The sequence below is a fragment of the Aplidium turbinatum genome, chromosome 1, assembly GCF_918807975.1.
Source record: "Aplidium turbinatum chromosome 1, kaAplTurb1.1, whole genome shotgun sequence".
NCBI classification, from domain to species: domain Eukaryota; kingdom Metazoa; phylum Chordata; class Ascidiacea; order Aplousobranchia; family Polyclinidae; genus Aplidium; species Aplidium turbinatum.
Window position 1 is genome coordinate 1,091,380 of NC_137472.1, and position 20,560 is coordinate 1,111,939.

At 35.3% G+C, this 20,560-nt stretch overlaps 1 protein-coding gene across 1 annotated transcript in view; it reads right to left on the reverse strand.

Moving 5' to 3' along the window:
- Positions 1-17,573: 17,573 nt before the first annotated feature.
- Positions 17,574-20,560, reverse strand: part of LOC145779430 (transmembrane protease serine 11C-like) — a 68,904-nt gene continuing 65,917 nt past the window's right edge. Inside the window, exon 11 of the mRNA XM_082591021.1 lies at positions 17,574-17,770. Coding sequence (XP_082447147.1) covers positions 17,574-17,770 — 197 coding nt within the window. The remainder of the gene's footprint in view (positions 17,771-20,560) is intronic.

Consider the following 20,560-nt stretch of genomic DNA (forward strand, 5'->3'; position numbering starts at 1 on the left):
TGTGCACACACTCTGTGTGAACTATTCAATTTCCAGTCTTTTCGTGGAATAGCTCTAATCCATTTTTTTTGTAAGTTTTCTTCTTTTGGAAATCGAAATAAAGATATTTTTTCTGTGGGCTCTTTTGATTTATATCGGTAACCAGTCTTGCAGTTAGGGACACAGCAAACATTGGGCATGGTTCAACAGCATGCTAAAATTAAATCATTAAAAAAGATGTATTTGCACTACAGTACAAACTGCAAAATGTGTATTGGACAATTGTTGGTCAATATCATAAAATAGCATTATACTGAGCTAAGCTAGGTAGCTTAAATGTTTAGGCTAACTGAGTAAAGTATGTTGCCACTGACTGTTGAAAAAAATCCTCTACCATGATGCTTAATTCAAAATTTTGCAAAACTGCAATGATGGTAAGCTTGAATACCTTTAAGCTATTCTGTCACAAGTCTGCACACTGGACCAATGCCATTAAATTTCAACTAGTTTTGCAGATGCAATTAATCTAACCCTAACCTCAACATTTCCTTAATGTCAAGTGTTTGCTCTCTGCGACCTTAAGATTTATAGGCTATCCAATATTCCTCAAATCGGAAAAAGAATTTCCTTGTACAATAATGGTAGAGTCTAGTAGAGCGACTCTACCAGTTGCTTGTTGTACAACACGTGAGCAGAGCTGCCATTTTACCAACGTTAGTTGGAGATGGCAACAAAAGTTAAGTATTGCTAAATTTTTAGTCTAAATTGATATTTCCAGTAAATCATACAGCAATAAGACCAAAAAAGTAGAATTAACAACATCATAAAGAGAAAAACAAGAAAATTGCTCACAATTGTTGCAAACTGATTTGCACTGTAAAAGTTATGTATCTAGACAAAAATCACAAAGTGAAGTTCATTGTTTTTATTTCCGACCATCACAACAAAAAACAATATAGGCTATGCCAAACATGGCAGAGGTCTAGAAAAGGTAAAAGCGAAAAAACGCATACGTTATAACGTACTTCATACCAAAATAAGGCAATCAGTTTATAATATGGCACAGCCGCAATACATTATTACTTGCTCCACTATAGCTTAAGAAAAGCAAAAGAAACGTAATTTCCGGATGCAATAAAACTATTGTTTTGTTGACATTTCTTAGGTATAAACAGCAACCTCTCTACCTAATTTTTTTTTTTAGTTATTGAGCAAAAAAATGCAAAATAAGCCCACTGTTTTATCAGTGGGTTAAACTCTTTAGAAACCTGGCAACTCTGTTGAAACGAGAGAAAGCGTCTTGTAACAAATCAGCAAACTTTCATTTTTTTTCAAAATCTCTCAATTTTGTGTAACACTTCGCTTGTCGTGAAGCTGCGCGAAGAGCAAAAGAGTGAGCGGTCTCTATATAATGGGTCTCTGTATATGTTTAGTGAAAATAAGCTGTCATTCTTGTTATTATATTGAAAATGAAAAGAGCAGTTTGCAAAACGTCTATATTACCATGAATGCGGTTTCATCTATTTTGATTGTCCCTTGCTGTAGGCCTACTCAGGCAAGTTGTAATTATCACAATCTAACTTTTCCCAACTATGAGCACTATATCTCGATGCGCATTTGTGTATTGTGTGAAAATTTTGATGGTGTCCAAAAATCAAATATTATTTACAAAATAACTCGGTATCTTAGAATATCCTCATACAGTATGTCACATCAACAAATACTTCCCTGACTTACCAATAGGCCTAACTAAGGTAATAAAGAAACATTCTACTAACGGACAGTTCAGTGATAAAAAAAAATCCAAAAGTTTGATATTTCTTGCAAATGCAAACAATATAAGTTTTTCATAACAAGATGAAGTTCAATAGCATTACAAGAATTCCATCACCATAATTCAAAAAGAACCTTTCCATTACTTGGGTTGACCCTTGCGATTACTCCGCATAAGGGTTATGTTATGTACCACTATAGCCTAGTTCACCGTACTGCCGATTGCCTAAAGCATGAAAAAAGTTGCATCTGTCTGCGGTTATAAGATATATTATTTTCTAAATTCAACTAAAACAGCTATTCGCATTATGAAACAGTTGGATAAGTGCCATAAATCAAACTATGGAATAAGTTTGTTTCCCTATAAAAACGCCTGCCTGCAAAATGATACCATGTTCATAAAAATTACTAGATGTACATAACGCAATATACTTTATGATATTATATTTTCTGGTTATACATTTCCAGTCCTTGTCACAGACTTCATAATGCTTACTCATTCACTTTCAATGTAACTGAAAGTAGTTGTTGGATAAAACCTATATATCACACGCGCTATCAAGTAAAAGCGTTCTATTTTACATTGATTCGATTGGCTCAATATGAGATGGCTACTTCTAAACTACACTTATGAAGGCAGAGTCTGCAATTACTTGAATTTTTGCTGGTGTTACCTACAATAAATAATGCGATTAATCGAATACAATTCTCACACAACTCGTGAATATGTCTAGTCAATCAGCGCTGACATAATGCTGGATGATGCATTATTGTTTATTGAATAATTTAGTAAATATGCATAACTTCATCTGTTTGTTATTGTGAGACGAAACTAGGAAGAATGGAAACAGAAATGGATAAAATAAAGGTATTTTTATTCAATGTAAACGCGCTGCCGCGTGTCATTATCTAACTAAAATATCTCTCGCCGCTAGCCTATGTCGATTCATCGTTTTCTGACGTCTCGTCCATTCGACAATAAACGATTTCGTTCATGCATTCTCAGTTCAGGTTGGCAGTTACCCGCCTTTCTGTCGATTCAACGTTGCAAGACGTCGCATAAGTTCATATCTTTAGTTTGGTAAACGGAGATAAGATTTCATTGTGACATTGCTATGTAAACTTATATTTCACATGAGACAACTTGACAAGTAAATACACAAGTTTTCACAATTTATGATGAGTTATAGCACATGGAAATGTTACGCTACAATTGCTTTGCGAGGTACTGCATTGCGGTTTAGTTTATCAGTGACAGTGAACCTGGTACAAGAAGCCTCGAATATGTTGATTCAACTAAGCCGCATCACGTATAAACGTGGTGGAACGATCGTCTTTTTCACAAAAGCGTGATGTTCTGGTTTATCCTACACTAATGAGAAGCGTATTGCATTTCAAATCTTTACATGTCGACTTGGAAATAAATGTTTACAAGTATATGTGAGAAGCTTTGGGAACATCGACCCCTTTTCTGCTTTTGATAGTGTTTCGGACAAAAGGAAAGATTTGAAACCAAAATCATAATATGTTACAGCGCAGCTTCTACAGTAGGTAAATTTATAATTATTCAAAAAAGCGTTGTGGCCCAAACAGAACAATCTAAAAACAGTCCACAACGTTGAATATGTCACGAGAATGGAAAATGCTATCAAAAGAAACAAGTCGATCACTTTCAATATTTAGCCTATCTCACATTTTACATCAAATCTACTCCAAATGACGCTGAGTCATTGCATTAACGTTGTAGCCTATGCTTTGTTTGATTGAAAGGACATAATTGTCTGCGAAAAATAATTCTCGCTCTAGATGCATTGGCACCAAGTCTTATGTTTAATTTTACGCAATTTCAACCGCAAGCGACGGTAACTCATCGTATCAAAGTTGAAGCTTTTCTTATATCGACGTCGCTTATAAGCCGTAGTGAGAACAAAAGGTCCACGCATACTGCCAATATCCTTCACGCTGTGAAGCAATTAGGATTAACGAGACATGGGCCAAATTAAATACTTTCATCCAGCTGGTGGGAAAATTTTGAACAATAGAATATGAAATATTTCAGAGGATGTGCTGAGAAATGCCTTATATCTCTCAATTTATAACCTTTATTTGCTCAAAATTTCAGCTCAATAGAGGTGAATGAAAGTTAGGAAAAGTCAAGAAATCTCTTAGTCGCAGCCTCAGTGGTTTTAGAGATACAACTGTTGATGCAAAAAAGTTGAATTGACCCCCCCCCAACCTTCAAAGGGTTAAGGCTTTTGTCTCGTGTTTATGTAGTAAAATCGCCTTGGATAGCCTACATGTGTTCTTCTTTACGTAATTTTTTAGAAAAAGATTCTGAAAACAACATTTTTCGTTATTATTTAATTATGAGAAAGCAAACAACAACTAAAATTAGATTTAACTCCACGCTAATGATTGAAAAAGATATAGTGGGAGCAACGGCATTAACAAAGCAAAATTAGACGAAAAATTCTAATACATTAATCTCATAAAGTCAGAACCAAAGTTTGAACTTTTTGAATGTTCATTTTTATAGATTTAGGCCATACTAAATCAGAAAAAAATAGTTTTAACCTATGGACAAATTTTGTGTTACTTGGTGTTATCCTCCAAAAATCGCTTATGGTTGGTTGGTTTTGAATCTTTATCCTCGGACTGACAAAGCCTTGATTGGTTATTCCTGGTAGTTTTGCATACTTGTAGAGGCTCTTGACGCATGGCCGGTTATCGAGATTGGCAGACTGAAGTTTTCCGATTGTTGAAGTCGTGTTTCCAGGGAATTATTCCATTCACTGGGTGCCTCTGAATGGAGAGCAGTCCTGACAGTGCGTTGCTCATGCGCATACCCCGAGAGTCGAACTTGCACCGCGTGATTTTGAGTAGGGCGCGTAACCACTGAGTTAAAGGGGCGGACAATAATACAATATATTAATCAACATATACCAGAACATGTGGTAGAATCCGACTTTTGTTTGTGCATCAAACAAACCAACATATAAAGTATAATCCTATCTTCATACGAGCTGTTTTCGTATGAGGAAAATACGTCACGGGCTATCTTAGCCCATGCTATGTAATCGCTAATAACTGGAGCTATGAAAATCACAGAGCCAAAATATTTTACAAAATAATAGCCATGTGCAGTTGTGCATTGTGCATATAAAAATTAAATTTATACCCAACAAATTTATTGAATGAAACTGTTTGAGACGAAAAACATCAGAAAGTCTGTTTTTATTCTAATTTTCCGAAAATAGCTTCAAAATTGAAATTTTTGATTTATAACATAGAGTAATGCTGAACTAAACAAAAAGTACTTTTGCCCATAAATACAAGCCATTTTTGGGTGTTTTTACATTTCAAAGTAATTGCACTAACATTTATATTGCAATAACATTAGCATTTAAGGCACCTGCAGCTAATAAGGCCCGGCCAGTAATAAGGCCCACCACTGGATCTCCGTTGTTACAAATCTTTTAAACAAAATTGGAAGATCTGATTGCTGCTATGGTGAATTGAGACTAACTGGTAAAGTTTCACAGCCTAAAGTTGAAAACTTTTTGAGTTACGGAAAGTTGAAGTTCGGAGGGACTGAAATTGAGTGGTTTTATTAATTTTTACATATTTTAGACTGTTCTGGAGTTAACAAACCGCTTTGACTTCCGTTTTTTTGCATTTTATGTGAAAGATATGTGCAATGTGCATGCTGACGCAGTAAAACCAATAAATTTGAACTTTTCTTCTAATTAACCCTATTTCCTGTGGGGGGGGGTCGGTTGGGACTTGGTACTTTTCAAAGCAATATAATTAATGAACTACGCGATCCACAGCTTTGAAATTTCTTGACTTTTCCTAAAAATTATTCACGTATTTATTCCGCTTTAAATGACGTTGCTATTGTCTATAGTTTTAGAGATATGGCATGATTTTCATAACATACTCTGATATTTTAGCTAGCCCTTTTGTTTTCAAATTATACGGATTAATAGGATTACTGAGCGCCGCAGTGCGTGGAACTGCGACGCAGATATCTCATGATTTGGTTTTGTTGTAAAGCATTCAACCGTAATGATTTCGCCTTTTGTTTGCAAACTCGAGTTTTGAGTTGCTTTGATTAATCTTTTAATTATATCTGAGTTGCTTTGAAATTATCAGAGAGCATCTGATAAGCTATGCTGAAAAAAAATGTAATTTTACGTTGTTTTCTATGGCGAATACATTTTGTTTCTAACTTATAACAAAAAGCAATAGGAAAGTTCTTGACAAAACTCTGTTTATCTCATAAAACAAACATACTGATGTGGTAAGTTTCTTGATTTCTTGTCGGAAAGCAAGGAGTGCGTTCTTGACCCGCCAATAAACTTTTGCATGTACCTGTACACTTATATTCACATGAATGTTTATGGATGTAGTGAAAAAGTTTTATGAAAACGAGAGATTGAAGGATACTGAAAAGAACTTGACACAGACTATCTAAACTGCTTGGCTTTTGTGGAAAAACACACGCAGCTAAATTATTGTGCTTTGACAAGCATTGTGCATATTGTATCATCACTGAATCTTTACCTAAATGGTAATTTTGCAGTTGCTTGAGAGATTACAAAATTATTTTTTTATACGAGGATTGGAAAGTTTTGATATATCTCAGCAGAAACACTATTAGGACCAACTCAATAATTTCAAACTTTTCATTCAAATGTTGGTCTACAAAAACTTATTTTCACAAAACGGTGTAGGCCTATATCTTTTTCTCCATAAATTTGGACGTTTGTGTCATTTGGAGCAAAGTTGTTTGTTGGGTTGAAAGAATCTGAAATCAATGCCTCGTTTTTGTAACGTATCGTAACGTAATTTATCAGTCAGCGCTTTTGTGCCTTTTTGTTTTCGAATACATTTCCCTGACAAAAGATTGGCTTTTGTAATAACGCCATCAACCATAGAGTTGTATTCTCTGACTGCATCTCAAACGCTATACCATACTCAGCAATTTTTCTAAAGCATTGTTACACAAAATGCATATCTGACAAAATAAGAAAAGTATGTTGAATTGAATTATATTTTATACGGATGGTTTTCCTTACCCTCGAAAAAAAGAAAGAACGATTTTTATCGTTTGGCATAAAAATATGTGTATTGAGGTTCACCTTGGTTTGCATAATGAAAATCACTCCAAAGAATTGCTTGAAGTGATTTTCGCAGCTATTTGCTCCTTCGCGATGATATCAATTATAGTTTCTATCAGATGAAACCTGTTCAAACTATTTTTTTTAAAAACTATGGTTCATTCAAGAATATAACACTTTGTAAATATAGCTTACTTCATTTTTGTGTTTTTACTTCGATTTTTTCAGAAGCAAGACCTTACACAAAACAAGTTGTTTGCAACGTGAGTTGATCGACCAGAGTAGCCTAAATGGACCAGAAAGCTGTAGCCAAAACTTGATTACTTTTTATCAAAATGTTTGCACATTGGAAACAGCAATCACTTTGTTTCAAATCAGCAAATCACTTTTTGTCATTGGTTCAACGTCTGCAGACGTCTAAACTAATATACGACGAAATTGGTTTTCTGGGTCTTCGGTTCGGAAAAACATCATTATGATGTATTGTGACGTAGTCTATCAGCCAGCAGTAGTTTATGCGTCTTTTGTTTTTGGATGTGTGTCAATTACAAAAGATGGCTTTTGCAGTAACGCCATCAACCGCAAACTGCATCTAAAATGCTATTTCAAAATTTGAACAGAAAGAAATCTTCTCATGCGTAATAAATAACTCGACACAAAACGCATGTCCAACAAAATAGACAAAAAATGTAGAAAACGTTATTTTGCAAATCTAGTTAACAACATGAAAAAAAACACTTCAATGATTTTGACACAAACGTGCATTTTTAAAATATCAACAACCTTCAATTTTGCCCAAGGAAAAAGTCAACACTTTAGTGATTTTTTGTTATTTTACGACAATAGCACTCGGCCTGAAAAAGATTTTTTTTCAATTTTTTGTATCGTTATGTCACGACTTTGAGTTTGTTACGCAGAACGGGAGTTCCATTTGGCAAACGACCTCTTCTATAACCTACCAACACGATTTGACTAAACGATTATTATCACTACATTTTGTCACAGCTGTTTGCAAAATTGTTTCATTCAAAGTGATCATTGTTGGTAAGTATTGAAACATATCACTTTGGAATGCATCGTGACATAGTTTATCAGTCAGGAGTTTTAGACGCTCTTTTTTTTTGGAGTGCATGATGGCCTAAAATGGAACAAGCTCCTATCGAAGGAAGTCACTACCTTTGGATAGGTTGTTGTTCAAATACCACGTGACACCATTAGGCTACCTTACTTTTCTGTATTCAATCGCTACCCAGACAGCAAATCAGACACTTTTTACATCGATTCAACCTCTTTAGACGTTGAAATAATGTTAAAAACGAATAAATAGCTTCCTGAGATGTGCTGTGAAATGCAAAGTGTTTCTTGATCATGCATAACCAAATTCGACAGTGTGAATGTGAAAAAAAAATTGCTTGATTTAGTTCCAATATCAAGTAATGACAGTACGTTTGAAAAAGTGTAGACTACAAACATGTTGCTCAAAAAGAACTTGAAATAGTTTTTTGCGGTGATTATGTCTCATTCTCTGCAAATGTTGAAACAAAGCAATTTTTTTTTGCAATGCCTCCGGCAAAACAACAAGCAAACGCGAGCCAATTACGATTTCATTGAAGCGTGGACGACGTCTCCGTGTAAGAGATTAAAATCTACACAATGGAATTAACCCGTCACACTCAATTATAAGTTAATTAACCCTTTAAGGGACAATGGTACATATGTGTACCATAAAAGTTTTGGGCTTCCGCAACTAAAATAAACATTTTTTTGTTAATTTTACATTTTTATGGTATTCTGCTACATTGATTGTTCAATATAAAATTAGAATTTCGAAACTTTGGATCATTTTTCTCACATTTCAAAGGTTGGTTTTTGAGCAGTTAGCGCAGTACCACGGTGATGTCTGTTCACGGTATGTTTGTGGGAACAACAAGCAGCAGTTTGCTCTATTTCATTCCGAAACATAAAGGATAGTTGTTGTATTGTAATATATAAACGTTTTTACCATTGTTGAAAGTATTTTAGTATTGAAAAAAATCATATAAATTTTATGGTACATATGTGTACCATTGTCCCTTAGGGGAAATATCAGATAACTTTTCAGATCTTATTGAGGTGCCTGTAGGCAGTGTGTTTTCGTGTTGTTGCTGATTCGTAGCTCTTTAATATTATCAAATGTTAATAGCCTATGTACATATATGCAAACATTGCACTAGAAAAACACTCTAAAACAGAATAAGCAATATATGTATTGAGCGTAGTGTCCACCTGTGCTATGTAAATGGTAGAAATTGCTTCTCATTGTACCATGAGTGTGGCTAACTTTACTGAACTGTCACCATTATACTTGGAAGATGTTTCTGTATGAATGTGGGAATTTCTGATTTCCATCATCAAGTTTTTTTGCATGGAAACAACAGTTTCATAATAAAAGTGGCGAATATTGGGCTGAGTTGACCCCCTATATGTGTTGAGTGCAATGTCCACCTGTGCTATGTAAATGGTAGAAATTGCTTCTCGTTGTACCATGAGTGTGGCTAACTTTACTGAACTGTCACCATTATACTTGAAAGATGTTTCTGTATGAATGTGGGAATTTCTGATTTCCATCATCAAGTTTTTTTGCATGGAAACAACAGTTTCATAATAAAAGTGGCGAATATGGGGCTGAGTTGACCCCCTATATGTGTTGAGTGCAATGTCCACCTGTGCTTTGTAAATGGAAGAAATCGCTTCTCGTTGTACCATGAGTGTGGCTAACTTTACTGAACTGTCACCATTATACTTGGAAGATGTTTCTGTATGAATGTGGGAATTTCTGATTTCCATCATCAAGTTATTTTGCATGGAAACAACAGTTTCATAATAAAAGTGGTGAATATGGGGCTGAGTTGACCCCCTATATGTGTTGAGTGCAATGTCCACTTGTGCTTCGTAAATGGTAGAAATTGCTTCTCGTTGTACCATGAGTGTGACTAACTTTACTGAACTGTCACCATTATACTTGGAAGATGTTTCTGTATGAATGTGGGAATTTCTGATTTCCTTCATCAAGTTATATTGCGTGGAAACAACCTTTTCATAATAAAAGGGGTGAATATGGGGCTGAGTTTACCCCAACATACCTAACATTGAATAGTCGTGTGGGTAAAATCTTTAAAATCACAAGACTGTAAAGCGAAAGTGCTTATGAAACACAATAGGGCTCCTCATATTAAGCAACTATAATCAAAAGAGCTATCAATAAAATTTCCCCTAAGGGACAATGGTACACATATGTACCATACCGTTTTATAATAAACAAACAAACAAATTTAAAAAGAATTTCTTAAATTCAATTTAAGTTGCCATTTTAAACTACAAAACATATTTATTTGGAAAAAAACTTTCTTAGAAATATTATATCCCTTAAAGGGTTAAGAAGCAATTTCTCAAGTCAAATAAAAAAATATGACCAACCATCAAATTATTTGATTTTTCAAGTTGCGCTGTTGAACAAATTGCAAAAGAGTTTCGATGTTATGTTGTCAGATAAATTATCTACACCATGTGAAAATTTGATTGATCTATCTTGCGTAGTTTTTGAGTTACACGAGCTCAAAGTGATAGTGTTGAACCGACCCCCCCGTCCGCAAGTCAACTGGCCAAAATACGTCACAGGATAAAGGGTTAAAGCAAGACTGATAATGATGATCAGACTATGCTAATTTTGGTAATGAGACCTATGGGCCCCTGGGGTAACGTTGTGCACCCCTGGTTAAGAAAGTAAGGGTTAAAGACTTGAGTGACCTAAAAATTCTTGTTACACCATTAATCCAATTTGTTATTGCAATGGAAATATCATAATTTCAGAATCAAAATACTTTATCATCCCTACCATATTATCTAAAAACACCATGTCGCTTTTTAAAAAATGGAGCATGGGGCGGGGGAGGGAATAATTGTCTCTGTGTATTTAAATATTAGATATGTGCCTGTGTTGTCGATTAGAATTTGTTTTGTGGTGTTGTGATTGTGAAAATACACCTTTTTCATCACTTTTGGTGCTAATTCAAACCGGGCCTTATTCACAACACGTGCATCTAATAAGGCCGGCTTGAGATTTTTTTAATTTTTTTAATATTTTACAACCCCTTTCATTTAGAAACTTGTTTCACAGATATGTTGTTTAGATAGACCCAAAGTATCCTCATTCCAAGTTTCGTTCAAAATTATGCAGTATTTACAAAAATATTGAGGTTTGAAAATTAGCGGGCCTTATTAGCTGCAGGTACCTTATGAATAACAAGCATTGCACGAAAATGTATGGCCTCCTGAGACGAAATGTTTATTGTGGAAGGCAGGAAGGTAGACAAATGAACAGTGTAGGTTTCGAAAATTCGCAAAGAATAAAAACTAAAAGTCAAGAAAATTCACATTTCTAGTATATTTCCTTCTGTAAAATATTTCACTACTGGAGTAGGGTGTCCTCATAAAGCTCCGTGTCGCTGCAGATAAAGTTAAAAGTAGTAAAATGTCTGGGGCTTTATATGGATGAAAAAATATCTTGGTCGGCACACCTACACCATTTTTCATTGCAATTGGTTAGATAATCTGGAATCTTTAACGCTTACCAATTATATGTCTTGAAACAAACTCTGTGATTGTTGTATTAGAGCAGAGGTGACGAACCTGCGGCCCGTCAAAGAATTTTGTGCGGCCCGCAAAACAATTTGACAATCGCTCATGCATTCAAGACAAAAGACATCTCAAAGCTGTTTTATGCCTTCACTGTTACCGTACATCTTTCCTTTGCTGTTTTCCAGCTTCCACATCTGTTTGGTTGGTTTTGAATCTTTATCCTCGGACTGACGACTTGATAGGTTCCTGGTAGTTTCGCATCAAACTTTGTTTAGAAATCATGTTTTTTGCTTGACTTGCAAGCAAACAAAGTTCGATGTTCAACAAACTGTTGTCTAGATATCATGTTAGGCTTTTCTGAATAAAAATTTGTTTCGATCAAGTTAGGATAAAGCAGTAGTTCCCAAAGTTGGGTCGCCTAATTTTTTTGGGTTGCTTGTTTTTCAGGCATATTGTATCTTGGGCGAAAAAATAACTACTGTATAAAAAAAAATCAAAACGTGAAGAGATCGATCACAAAACTGGAAAATATAAACACAAGTCATGAAGTGTTTCATGTCGAGGCATCGGAAAGCTTTGTAGCATGATCGTAGTGCAAGAAGATTTAACCCTTTGATTTTCAACGTTTTTTTGGAAGTTAACTGCTCAAGGGGGGGGGGGGCGTTTTTGGATCAAATTCAATCAGCTGTTACGTGTGATCCGCTGGTGCTATTTCAACAGAAGTTGCACTGGTGTGAAAAAATATCATTTGTCTATAAGTTTGAAAAGTCATTATTCTAAAATTTTATATGTTAAACTTGATATTTCAACTTTTGCAAAGGTACCCAAAAACGACAATTTTGATTTAACTTGCCGCCTTTAATTAACCGTGCTAATCCGATTTCATGCAAAATTCTAAAGGACAAAGAGCTCGATCAACCGCACGAAGTGTGTGTGCGGTGTGCCGACTCATTGCGTCGATAAAGATTTACGACATGCGAGCAAATCTTATTGTAGGCTACTCATTAATTATAAAATAGTTACAGAGTAACATTGTTACAAAAAACAAAACTGCGTTGTTTTATATTTTTGTCCTGAACTAATGCTTTGCGAAACCCATGGCCAGATTCTTGTTTTATGGAACCAAACTTCTCACAAGTAACACCTTGGCCTACTTGAATAGCTGTTTACATGTTCGTTTGTGTATTTTAGGTCTACAATTGAGTTTGTAGTATGAATATTTTTAGTAGAGAGAAGACAATTGAACAAGCTGTTGAAATTATCTGAAATTTCTAAGTTCAAATTAGGCGCTTTTGAAATTGTGGATTTGTGTCAAGTCGCATCACAAATATCATGCAGGCTACATCATAAGTCATTTAGCTTACGGGTGTTTATAAACATAACTCATGAATTACATCCACTAAAAATACAGCATTTACATCAACAAAGCTAAGTTCGAAGTTCACTTTTTATTGAAGATTGTGTCGATCAATTTGAAAATGCATTTTAGTCCGCTAGCGTCGAAACAATTCAACAGCGCAGTGAGGAACATGCGTAAACAATAGAAATGTGAAATAAACCCACAGTCAGCAGATCTACATTAATTTAACGTTTACAAATGTTGAATCAATGTAAAAGGACTGAATTGCTGACTTGGTCGTTATTGTTTGGAACACAAAAAATACGCGTAAACGCGACGAAGCGATACAAGAGCAAAGCAGCGATTATGTTTCTGGCCAAAAAAAATGGACTTATGACTTGAAAGGTAAAAATGATTATAACGAAGCTTCAAAATTTGTCATAAAAAATATTGCAGAGATACAATAAACACAATCATTTTGTGCTAGATTGTGAGAAGACTTCCTAGATTCTTTTCAAACATTTGCAGTATTGCAAATTATTTTGTATAACCTCATATGGCCAAAAAATGGCTTCTTGGTTGAAAAAACGTGGCTACAATTCTATAAAAAATTCTTAGACCTACTACATTGAAGTAATGAAATGTTTTTTTGTGATTTTTTCTGATGACGTTTTACAACATCCGAAAAGTAAAAATAATAATGATGAATAATTTCACATAACCATGGTTTGTAAACGCTTCACAAAAATTTTGCGGAGATTTTACTGTTAGACGTAAAACGCTTGTAAAAGAAAACTGTCGGGTTACGTATTTATAATGTTTATTGCGCTGTTATCTAGTTATAAACTGCCTTTGTTGTCTACATTTGTGGTTACCGGCCAGCTTAGAGCAGCATGCAAACTACGCGTTTATGGTATTTGCATCGTGTTATAATTCCAGCAAATTTCCCACAAGGTCTTTGTTTTTATCTTGATATTTTTGTGCCTTTTCTGTCCTAAACTTGAAGTCACTGTGCAGCACAATCCACACCGGTTTTTAGAAATCCACAATCAACATTGAAAATCTTTTGTGTGGTGCACCATTTCAAGTAGTGTATTCCCCTGAACTGTTACACAAACCGCCCAGAACCACGTTGATTATGAATATTTTAGCCGTTGAGTAGCCGTTATTGTATGTGTGGATTTATTAGCTGTCTGACTAAATTCATGCCAAAGTCGAGCAAATTCTGCTTTCGGGATCACTGCCGTTTTTTTCGGTATTTTTTGTTGATAAGTTTAGGCAGCATTTTTCCAAAATAAATGAAGACATCGGTATTGTTCGTCACTTAGATTTAGTTTTCTCAGCATTGTTTTTTCATTTTTTGATCCATTAGTTTATCCCACTTTAGGAATAATCAGATCGTTTATAAATGGCGGGTTTTCACAATAGCCGGCCTCTTATACATTGGCGCAACGTATTCAGATGTTGAATCAATGATCAAGAAAGCCGATTTGTTGTTTGTCTGATGTGACGCCGAGCATTATGCCTAGTCTACAATATAAAATATTTTGTAGTGAAGACGAGGCATTATCATCTTTATTTTGCGCTCTTTGGAACAATACACAGTGCACCGTCGAACAAAAATGCAACACATAACAAGTAAGCGTAGGCGACATAAAGCAGCCAAGGGACATGTAGTCATCGAGTAAGCTGCTACGTGATCTCATAATTTTGAGCATACTGTATCTCACAATTACTGTTTGCAAAAACGCCATTTTTTCAGCTTCTTCTAAAAGCATTTGAAGTGATACATTTCCTCAATGGAAAGTTTTGTCAATGAGAGTATTTCCATAGAACGTTTATTTCGAAACCAGGTTTTTCATGTCACTACTCACTACCTAAGGGAAGATTTCTTACTGTAACGCTTTTTATTCGTCAATGGATATTTGCTGGTTGAAACAACTGTTTTGAATAGTTTGTTGCCTATATTGATCATAGATTGCTTTTCTTCGTAAAGCTGATAACGCAAAAAACGTTTGCTATTATTGTTTCTAATTAACAACTTTGTGACCACTGGCTTCTTTTTGTAGCATTAGAAATAACGCGCTTTGTGTTATTGAGGTCAAACCAAACAAAGGAAAACAAGAGGATGTTTCTCTCTGCTCGCGCATATGGATTCACGAAGCAATTATGAGCTTATGGCTTGTTATCGCAATGTAATCCATTTCACGCTTTGCTGGAAGTTAGCTAGAAATAGCAAAAATTCACCAAAATCTTGAATTTACAAGAAAACTACACAACTTTTGGCATCGAATTTAGTATCATCAGATCAGCCTGGCAATTTTAGGAAAAGTCAAGAAAAACCAAGTGCATGGCGTTACTGTGCTTCAAGTAATCAACGGAAATATGAGGGGGGGGGCCAAATCTGGCCTCCCTTTGAGGAGCAAAGTGTTAACAGCTTTCGCTTTTATATTGTTATTATTATTATTAAATGTAAACCCAACAAAAAAATTTCAGTCTCAAACATAAATTAACTTGACAAAATTACGGGATATATATTGTAACGTACACTATATGTCACGAACGCTATGTCGGACAAACCATGACAAAGTTTTCCACACGTTGGCCGACACATACAGTAGTCTGGTGTGGTAAAACGCTTCAAAGACAAAGCCCCAAGTGCTGTATGGACTTATTGCTTTCTCCACAGAGAGGCCTTTGCTGCAAAAAAGCTGTCTCAAGAGCTGCACGAAGTGTTGAATGATGTGAAGTGTGTAAACTTCATCAAAACAAGTCCACTAAATCGGCATTTGTTTTCCTCTGTGGATTCTGATTATCAAGCATTGCAGTTGCACACAGAAGTGCGATAGTTGTCACGAGGTCGTGTCCTGAAGCGAGTTTGTAATTTGCGGGAGGAGATTGCTATCTTCCTGAGGCAACAGAACTGTGTGAGATTAGCCCAGAAGTTTTTGCAAGAAGACTTCAAGGCAAAAGTTGCTTATCTTGCCGATATATTTGACTCTCTGAATTCTCTAAATTTATATATGCAAGGCAACGGTTTTACGGTGATTGATCGCGCCCCAAAAGTTTCTGCTTAACACAAAAACTCATATTTTGGAAAAGTTCTGTCACCAGAGATGAGTACGTTATCGTTCCTCAGCTAACGCAATATATTTGTGGCAAGGAAGTTGATTTTAAGCAAACCATAATTGGACACCTGGAACAGTTTGCCAAAAAGTTTTTGCACTACTATGGAGGATTTCTAACATTTAATAACCAAGATGAATGGATAATTGATCCATTTGTTGGAAAAGATCTGCCTCAACTTTCCATCCATGTTGCAGAACAGTTTATGGACAGAAGTAGCAAATCGTATTTCTTTTGCGTCCTACAAAGACAAATACCCCAAAGATTCTGCAAACATCCACTTTTGGGCTTCCCTGTGCAAAGTGTATCCCACAGTTTCACAATTAGTGATTCAAAAACAGATTCCATTTGCAACAACTTGGCTTTGTAAGATTGGATTTAGCGCCATGTGTGTATTGAAAACTGAACAGCGAAACCGGCTGGAAGTTAAAGCCGACATGCGGCTATGCCTAAGCAAAATAACGCCTCGATTTCAAAAACTCACTGACAGCAAGCCAGCATAGCTATCTCATAAGTGATTTGATAAACATATTATTTTCGGAAAAGTTACTGCTTTGTAGTGTTGTTTTGTTTGCAACGCAATCTTGTATGGCTTTTAAAATATTACGAATTTGGGTCGCAAGATTTTACCGAACTGAATTTTTTTTTTAAATGGGTCGATTTAAAAACGAGTTGGGAACCCTGGTCTATAGGTTACGATTAAAAAGTTGTGTGGCCCGATAACTCATGTAAAATTGACAAAGTGGCCCGCGACCGCAAAAAGGTTCGTCACCCCTGTGTTAGAGCCTAGTATATATAGTCGTATGTTTAGACTAGTACCTCAAACAAATAGATACCAGGCTCAATAACGTAACTTGAACTATTACAGGAAGCCCTAATCTTTGTCATGTAAATAATCTAATAAGTCTTTTACAACGGAAAAACTCAAAATTGCAAAATTTATGCATAAACCTTTCAATATAATAATTTACACCTCATATTTCATGATTATTTCCTTAGCTTGAAAATATTCACTCACATGACACTCGGCGAATAGATAAATTTTTCATCAAGTTACTAAATCTGTAGCAAGCAATCAACTAAAACACAGAGGAACTAAGATCTAGAATAAAATAGAACAATAAAAAAGACATTTACATTTTTCAAAAAGATTCTGATTAATTCTGGATAAAATGAATTTACCTTTTTAACCCTTATCAACAAGCTAAAATTTAAATTCGCAAAAGAACGATTGACTACAGTTTGTAATCACTGTTTAAAAACTTTATTTTTGCAATTTGTTTATGACTGTGATTGTTTGTTTACAGAGTGTATCTGTTATAAGTATATGCCTGATAAGCATTTTTGAAACAATCCTTTTCTTCATCACTACTATCAAAGTTGAAACTATTATTTGTATGCCAAGCTGAGCACAAAGATTGCAGAAGGTCAATGATTTTTTTTATAAGTAAAAATAGAAAAAGGTATAGATAGAAAATAATTAAACATAAGTATAAGATATAAGTATAAATAGAAAAGAAGCTTTTTATCAACGTATGAAGAATTCGTTCAGACTTTTGTGAGTTGGTCGGTCTAGGAATCTATAAATTTCCTATTCATACAAGATACCTTGATAGTTATGAGACTTGTATGTGATTACCGTAACATTCTGGAACCTTTCCCGACCACTTTCTATCGGCTCTACAACGTCTCTGGTTGCTCCCCATCATGAAATATCCTTCATCACAAGAATAAGTGGCAATGTCACCAATGATTCGTCCTCCTTCCACTCTACCGTTGGGAATATTGGATAATGCAGGCCGGCAGGTAGCGCCTGTGGAAACAAATGCAAGTTTCTGACAACACATCGGGAGTGTAGTTACAGTAGTTTGTATTAAATAATTGCTATCATGTATGAAGTGTGATGCACGATTATAAACTAAACAGAGCAGAGCCCCTCCAACCATGGAGTGGTAAAGAAGAAAGATTTAACAAAGAAGATAAATAAGTGACCAGTCAGACTATATTGAAGGAGTATGTCCAAAAAAAACTAGTGGTCAACTTTGTTTTAAAGCGGTCATCTATAACAATCCGAACAATAACATCTGGCATCCGTGTTTAACCTGGATACAACAGGTGACATTTTTGAAGTTAACTCTAGAAAGATCACAAAACTTCACTACCTAGAATGAGCGCTACGGTCACTTTTGACCACATGCAAGTTTGACCTAAAAGTTCGTTTATTTCTAAAATATGCTTTAATTTGTTTATTGGAATTAGCTTAACACTTTTTGTAGAGTTTTGTTAGCAAAAGATTTGAAACATTTGAAATACTGCATATACAAACATACTTTTAATCATTTGTTTCAACAGTCTATTGTCGTGCGTAACTATTTATAATTAATGTTCAACAGCGAATAGCAACATTCATGTGGCCAACCCAAAAAAACTGCATTTGCAATGAAGTTTTTTTGGGTTGGCCACATGCATGACAGGCCATGGCTGATTTGCATTTGTGTTGCTGAACTGACACGTTTTTTCTCGTCTTTTAACACAGAGATGCTTTCTGAACGCTTTTTTGTGATTCATATGAACAGTGTCACTAGTGACCCATCATGTTATTTTCGAAATGCGATATACCAAAACTTAATTACCCTACCGCTGTGCCGTATATATGCGTACTGTTATGTGTTCCTTTGACTTTATTAAGTAGGAAAGTGTTAGCCTCAAACGAAACGTTGGAATTCACAGAATAAACAAAAATGGTTGACACGAAAATAAGGAACCTAGCTTACAACCAGTCATAACATTTTTTGTAAATCTGTGTTTACACAACACAGTCTTTGCAATTAATCGCAGCATTTGGTCACAGTTTTGCGATTGGTGTGATCACTGCAAAGTAATTTGGAGCAATGTAAGCGGTAACAGCTAACCTTCCTGTCCATTGGCCAATTCACCGTGTAACACGATTTTTGTTTTCGGGTTCTAATTGATATTTCCTGATCTCTCTCATCTAAAAACTTCCAAAAATCAATATAGTTTATTCCAAACATTGATTTTGTGGTTAGGAGAGTGATTTTTTGAATTTGCTAGTATGTGCAATATTGTGCAAGGTCATACTGATTTACCCAATAGGAAATGGATATTTACCAAACTGTCTTTGATCGCTGTAAGTCCATATTTAATCGCTTGGCCTCGACTAAGAAGTTATATTCTATCGATGCATTTACTAAATATTCTGACGCGTTAGTCGTAGGCTATCGATTGCTTTTTTGCAAAGCAAATTAAAGCCAACTTTTGGCTATTTTTCTGTCTGGTAAAGGGTTAATTCTGAGTTTGCATAATAATGGGCAAGGAATTAGAATTTTTGTTATTAAAATCAAATCACAAATACAGGCATTTGGTACATGGAAATTTGCACATAAATGTATTTACTGTATCCGAATCAATACCATCGTTAAATGTTAAATGTAAAACTAAATAAATATTTCAGGCTAAAACAGTTCAAGTATAAAATCAGTTAAAATGGGATGTTTTGCGGGTTTTCTTTTGTACTCTACATCACTTTCCCGCATCAAGGCCCAGACATAATCTTCCATCATGGTTTCATTATATTGCCCTTGGTGTTTCCCTTCAAAATCTTTTATGTCTTGATGGAATCTCTCCCCTTGTTCTTCTGAATAAGCTCCCATATTGTTTTTAAACTCGTCCAAGTGAGCATCAAGCATATGTACTTTCATGGACATTCTGCACCCCATGTTTTCATACGATTTTACAAAATTGGCAACGAGCTCCGCATAGTTATCTTCCTTGTTATTGCCCAATAACCCATTCACCACATCTGCAAAACTATCCCAAGCCTTCTTTTCAACATCATTAAGCATTTGGATGAAATCATTTGACTTGAGAATCTTTTTAATTTGTGGTCCAATAAATACACTAGCTTTTACTTTAGCTTCTGATAGTTCAGGAAACAAGTTCTGGAGAAACTGGAATGCGTCGCCACCTTTATCCAATGCTTTCACAAATTGCTTTATAAGGCCAAGTTATATGTGAAAGGGAGGCATAAGCACTTTTTTTGGGTTAATCAACCGAGTTTGCTTTACGTTTTTCTTTCCAACAACAAATTCGTTTCGTTTTAGCCATATTTGCTTTTTGTAGTGTTCTGTGGTAGCCCTACTATCCCCAAGGCAAAGGTGGCAAGGATACTTGGTGAACCCCCCTTGCATAGGCTACCCATCAAAAACGCTACCATTTTAAAGTCCCCAATTAATTTCCAGTTATATTAATCGTACTTTAAAACATTCAACAAAGTCTTAACATTCTCATAGTTTTCTTTCAGGTGGACTGAATGAGCCAGGGGAAGAGATGGGTATTTGTTGCCGTTGTGCAAAAGTACAGCCTTGATACTTTTTGATAAAATGTCAATGAAGAGACGTCAGTCACTCGGGTTACAGGGTATTCCAATTGATTGAAATAATCCACTAACATTATTGCAATAGCAAATTCCATTTTGCAATGTGAAAAAGCTGGAAAAGCTTTGGTCACGTTTGCGTTGTTCAATAACTTGGACAGTATCATCCAGCAAGTTCCATTGCTTAACCCTACCTGTAGCGACACGGGG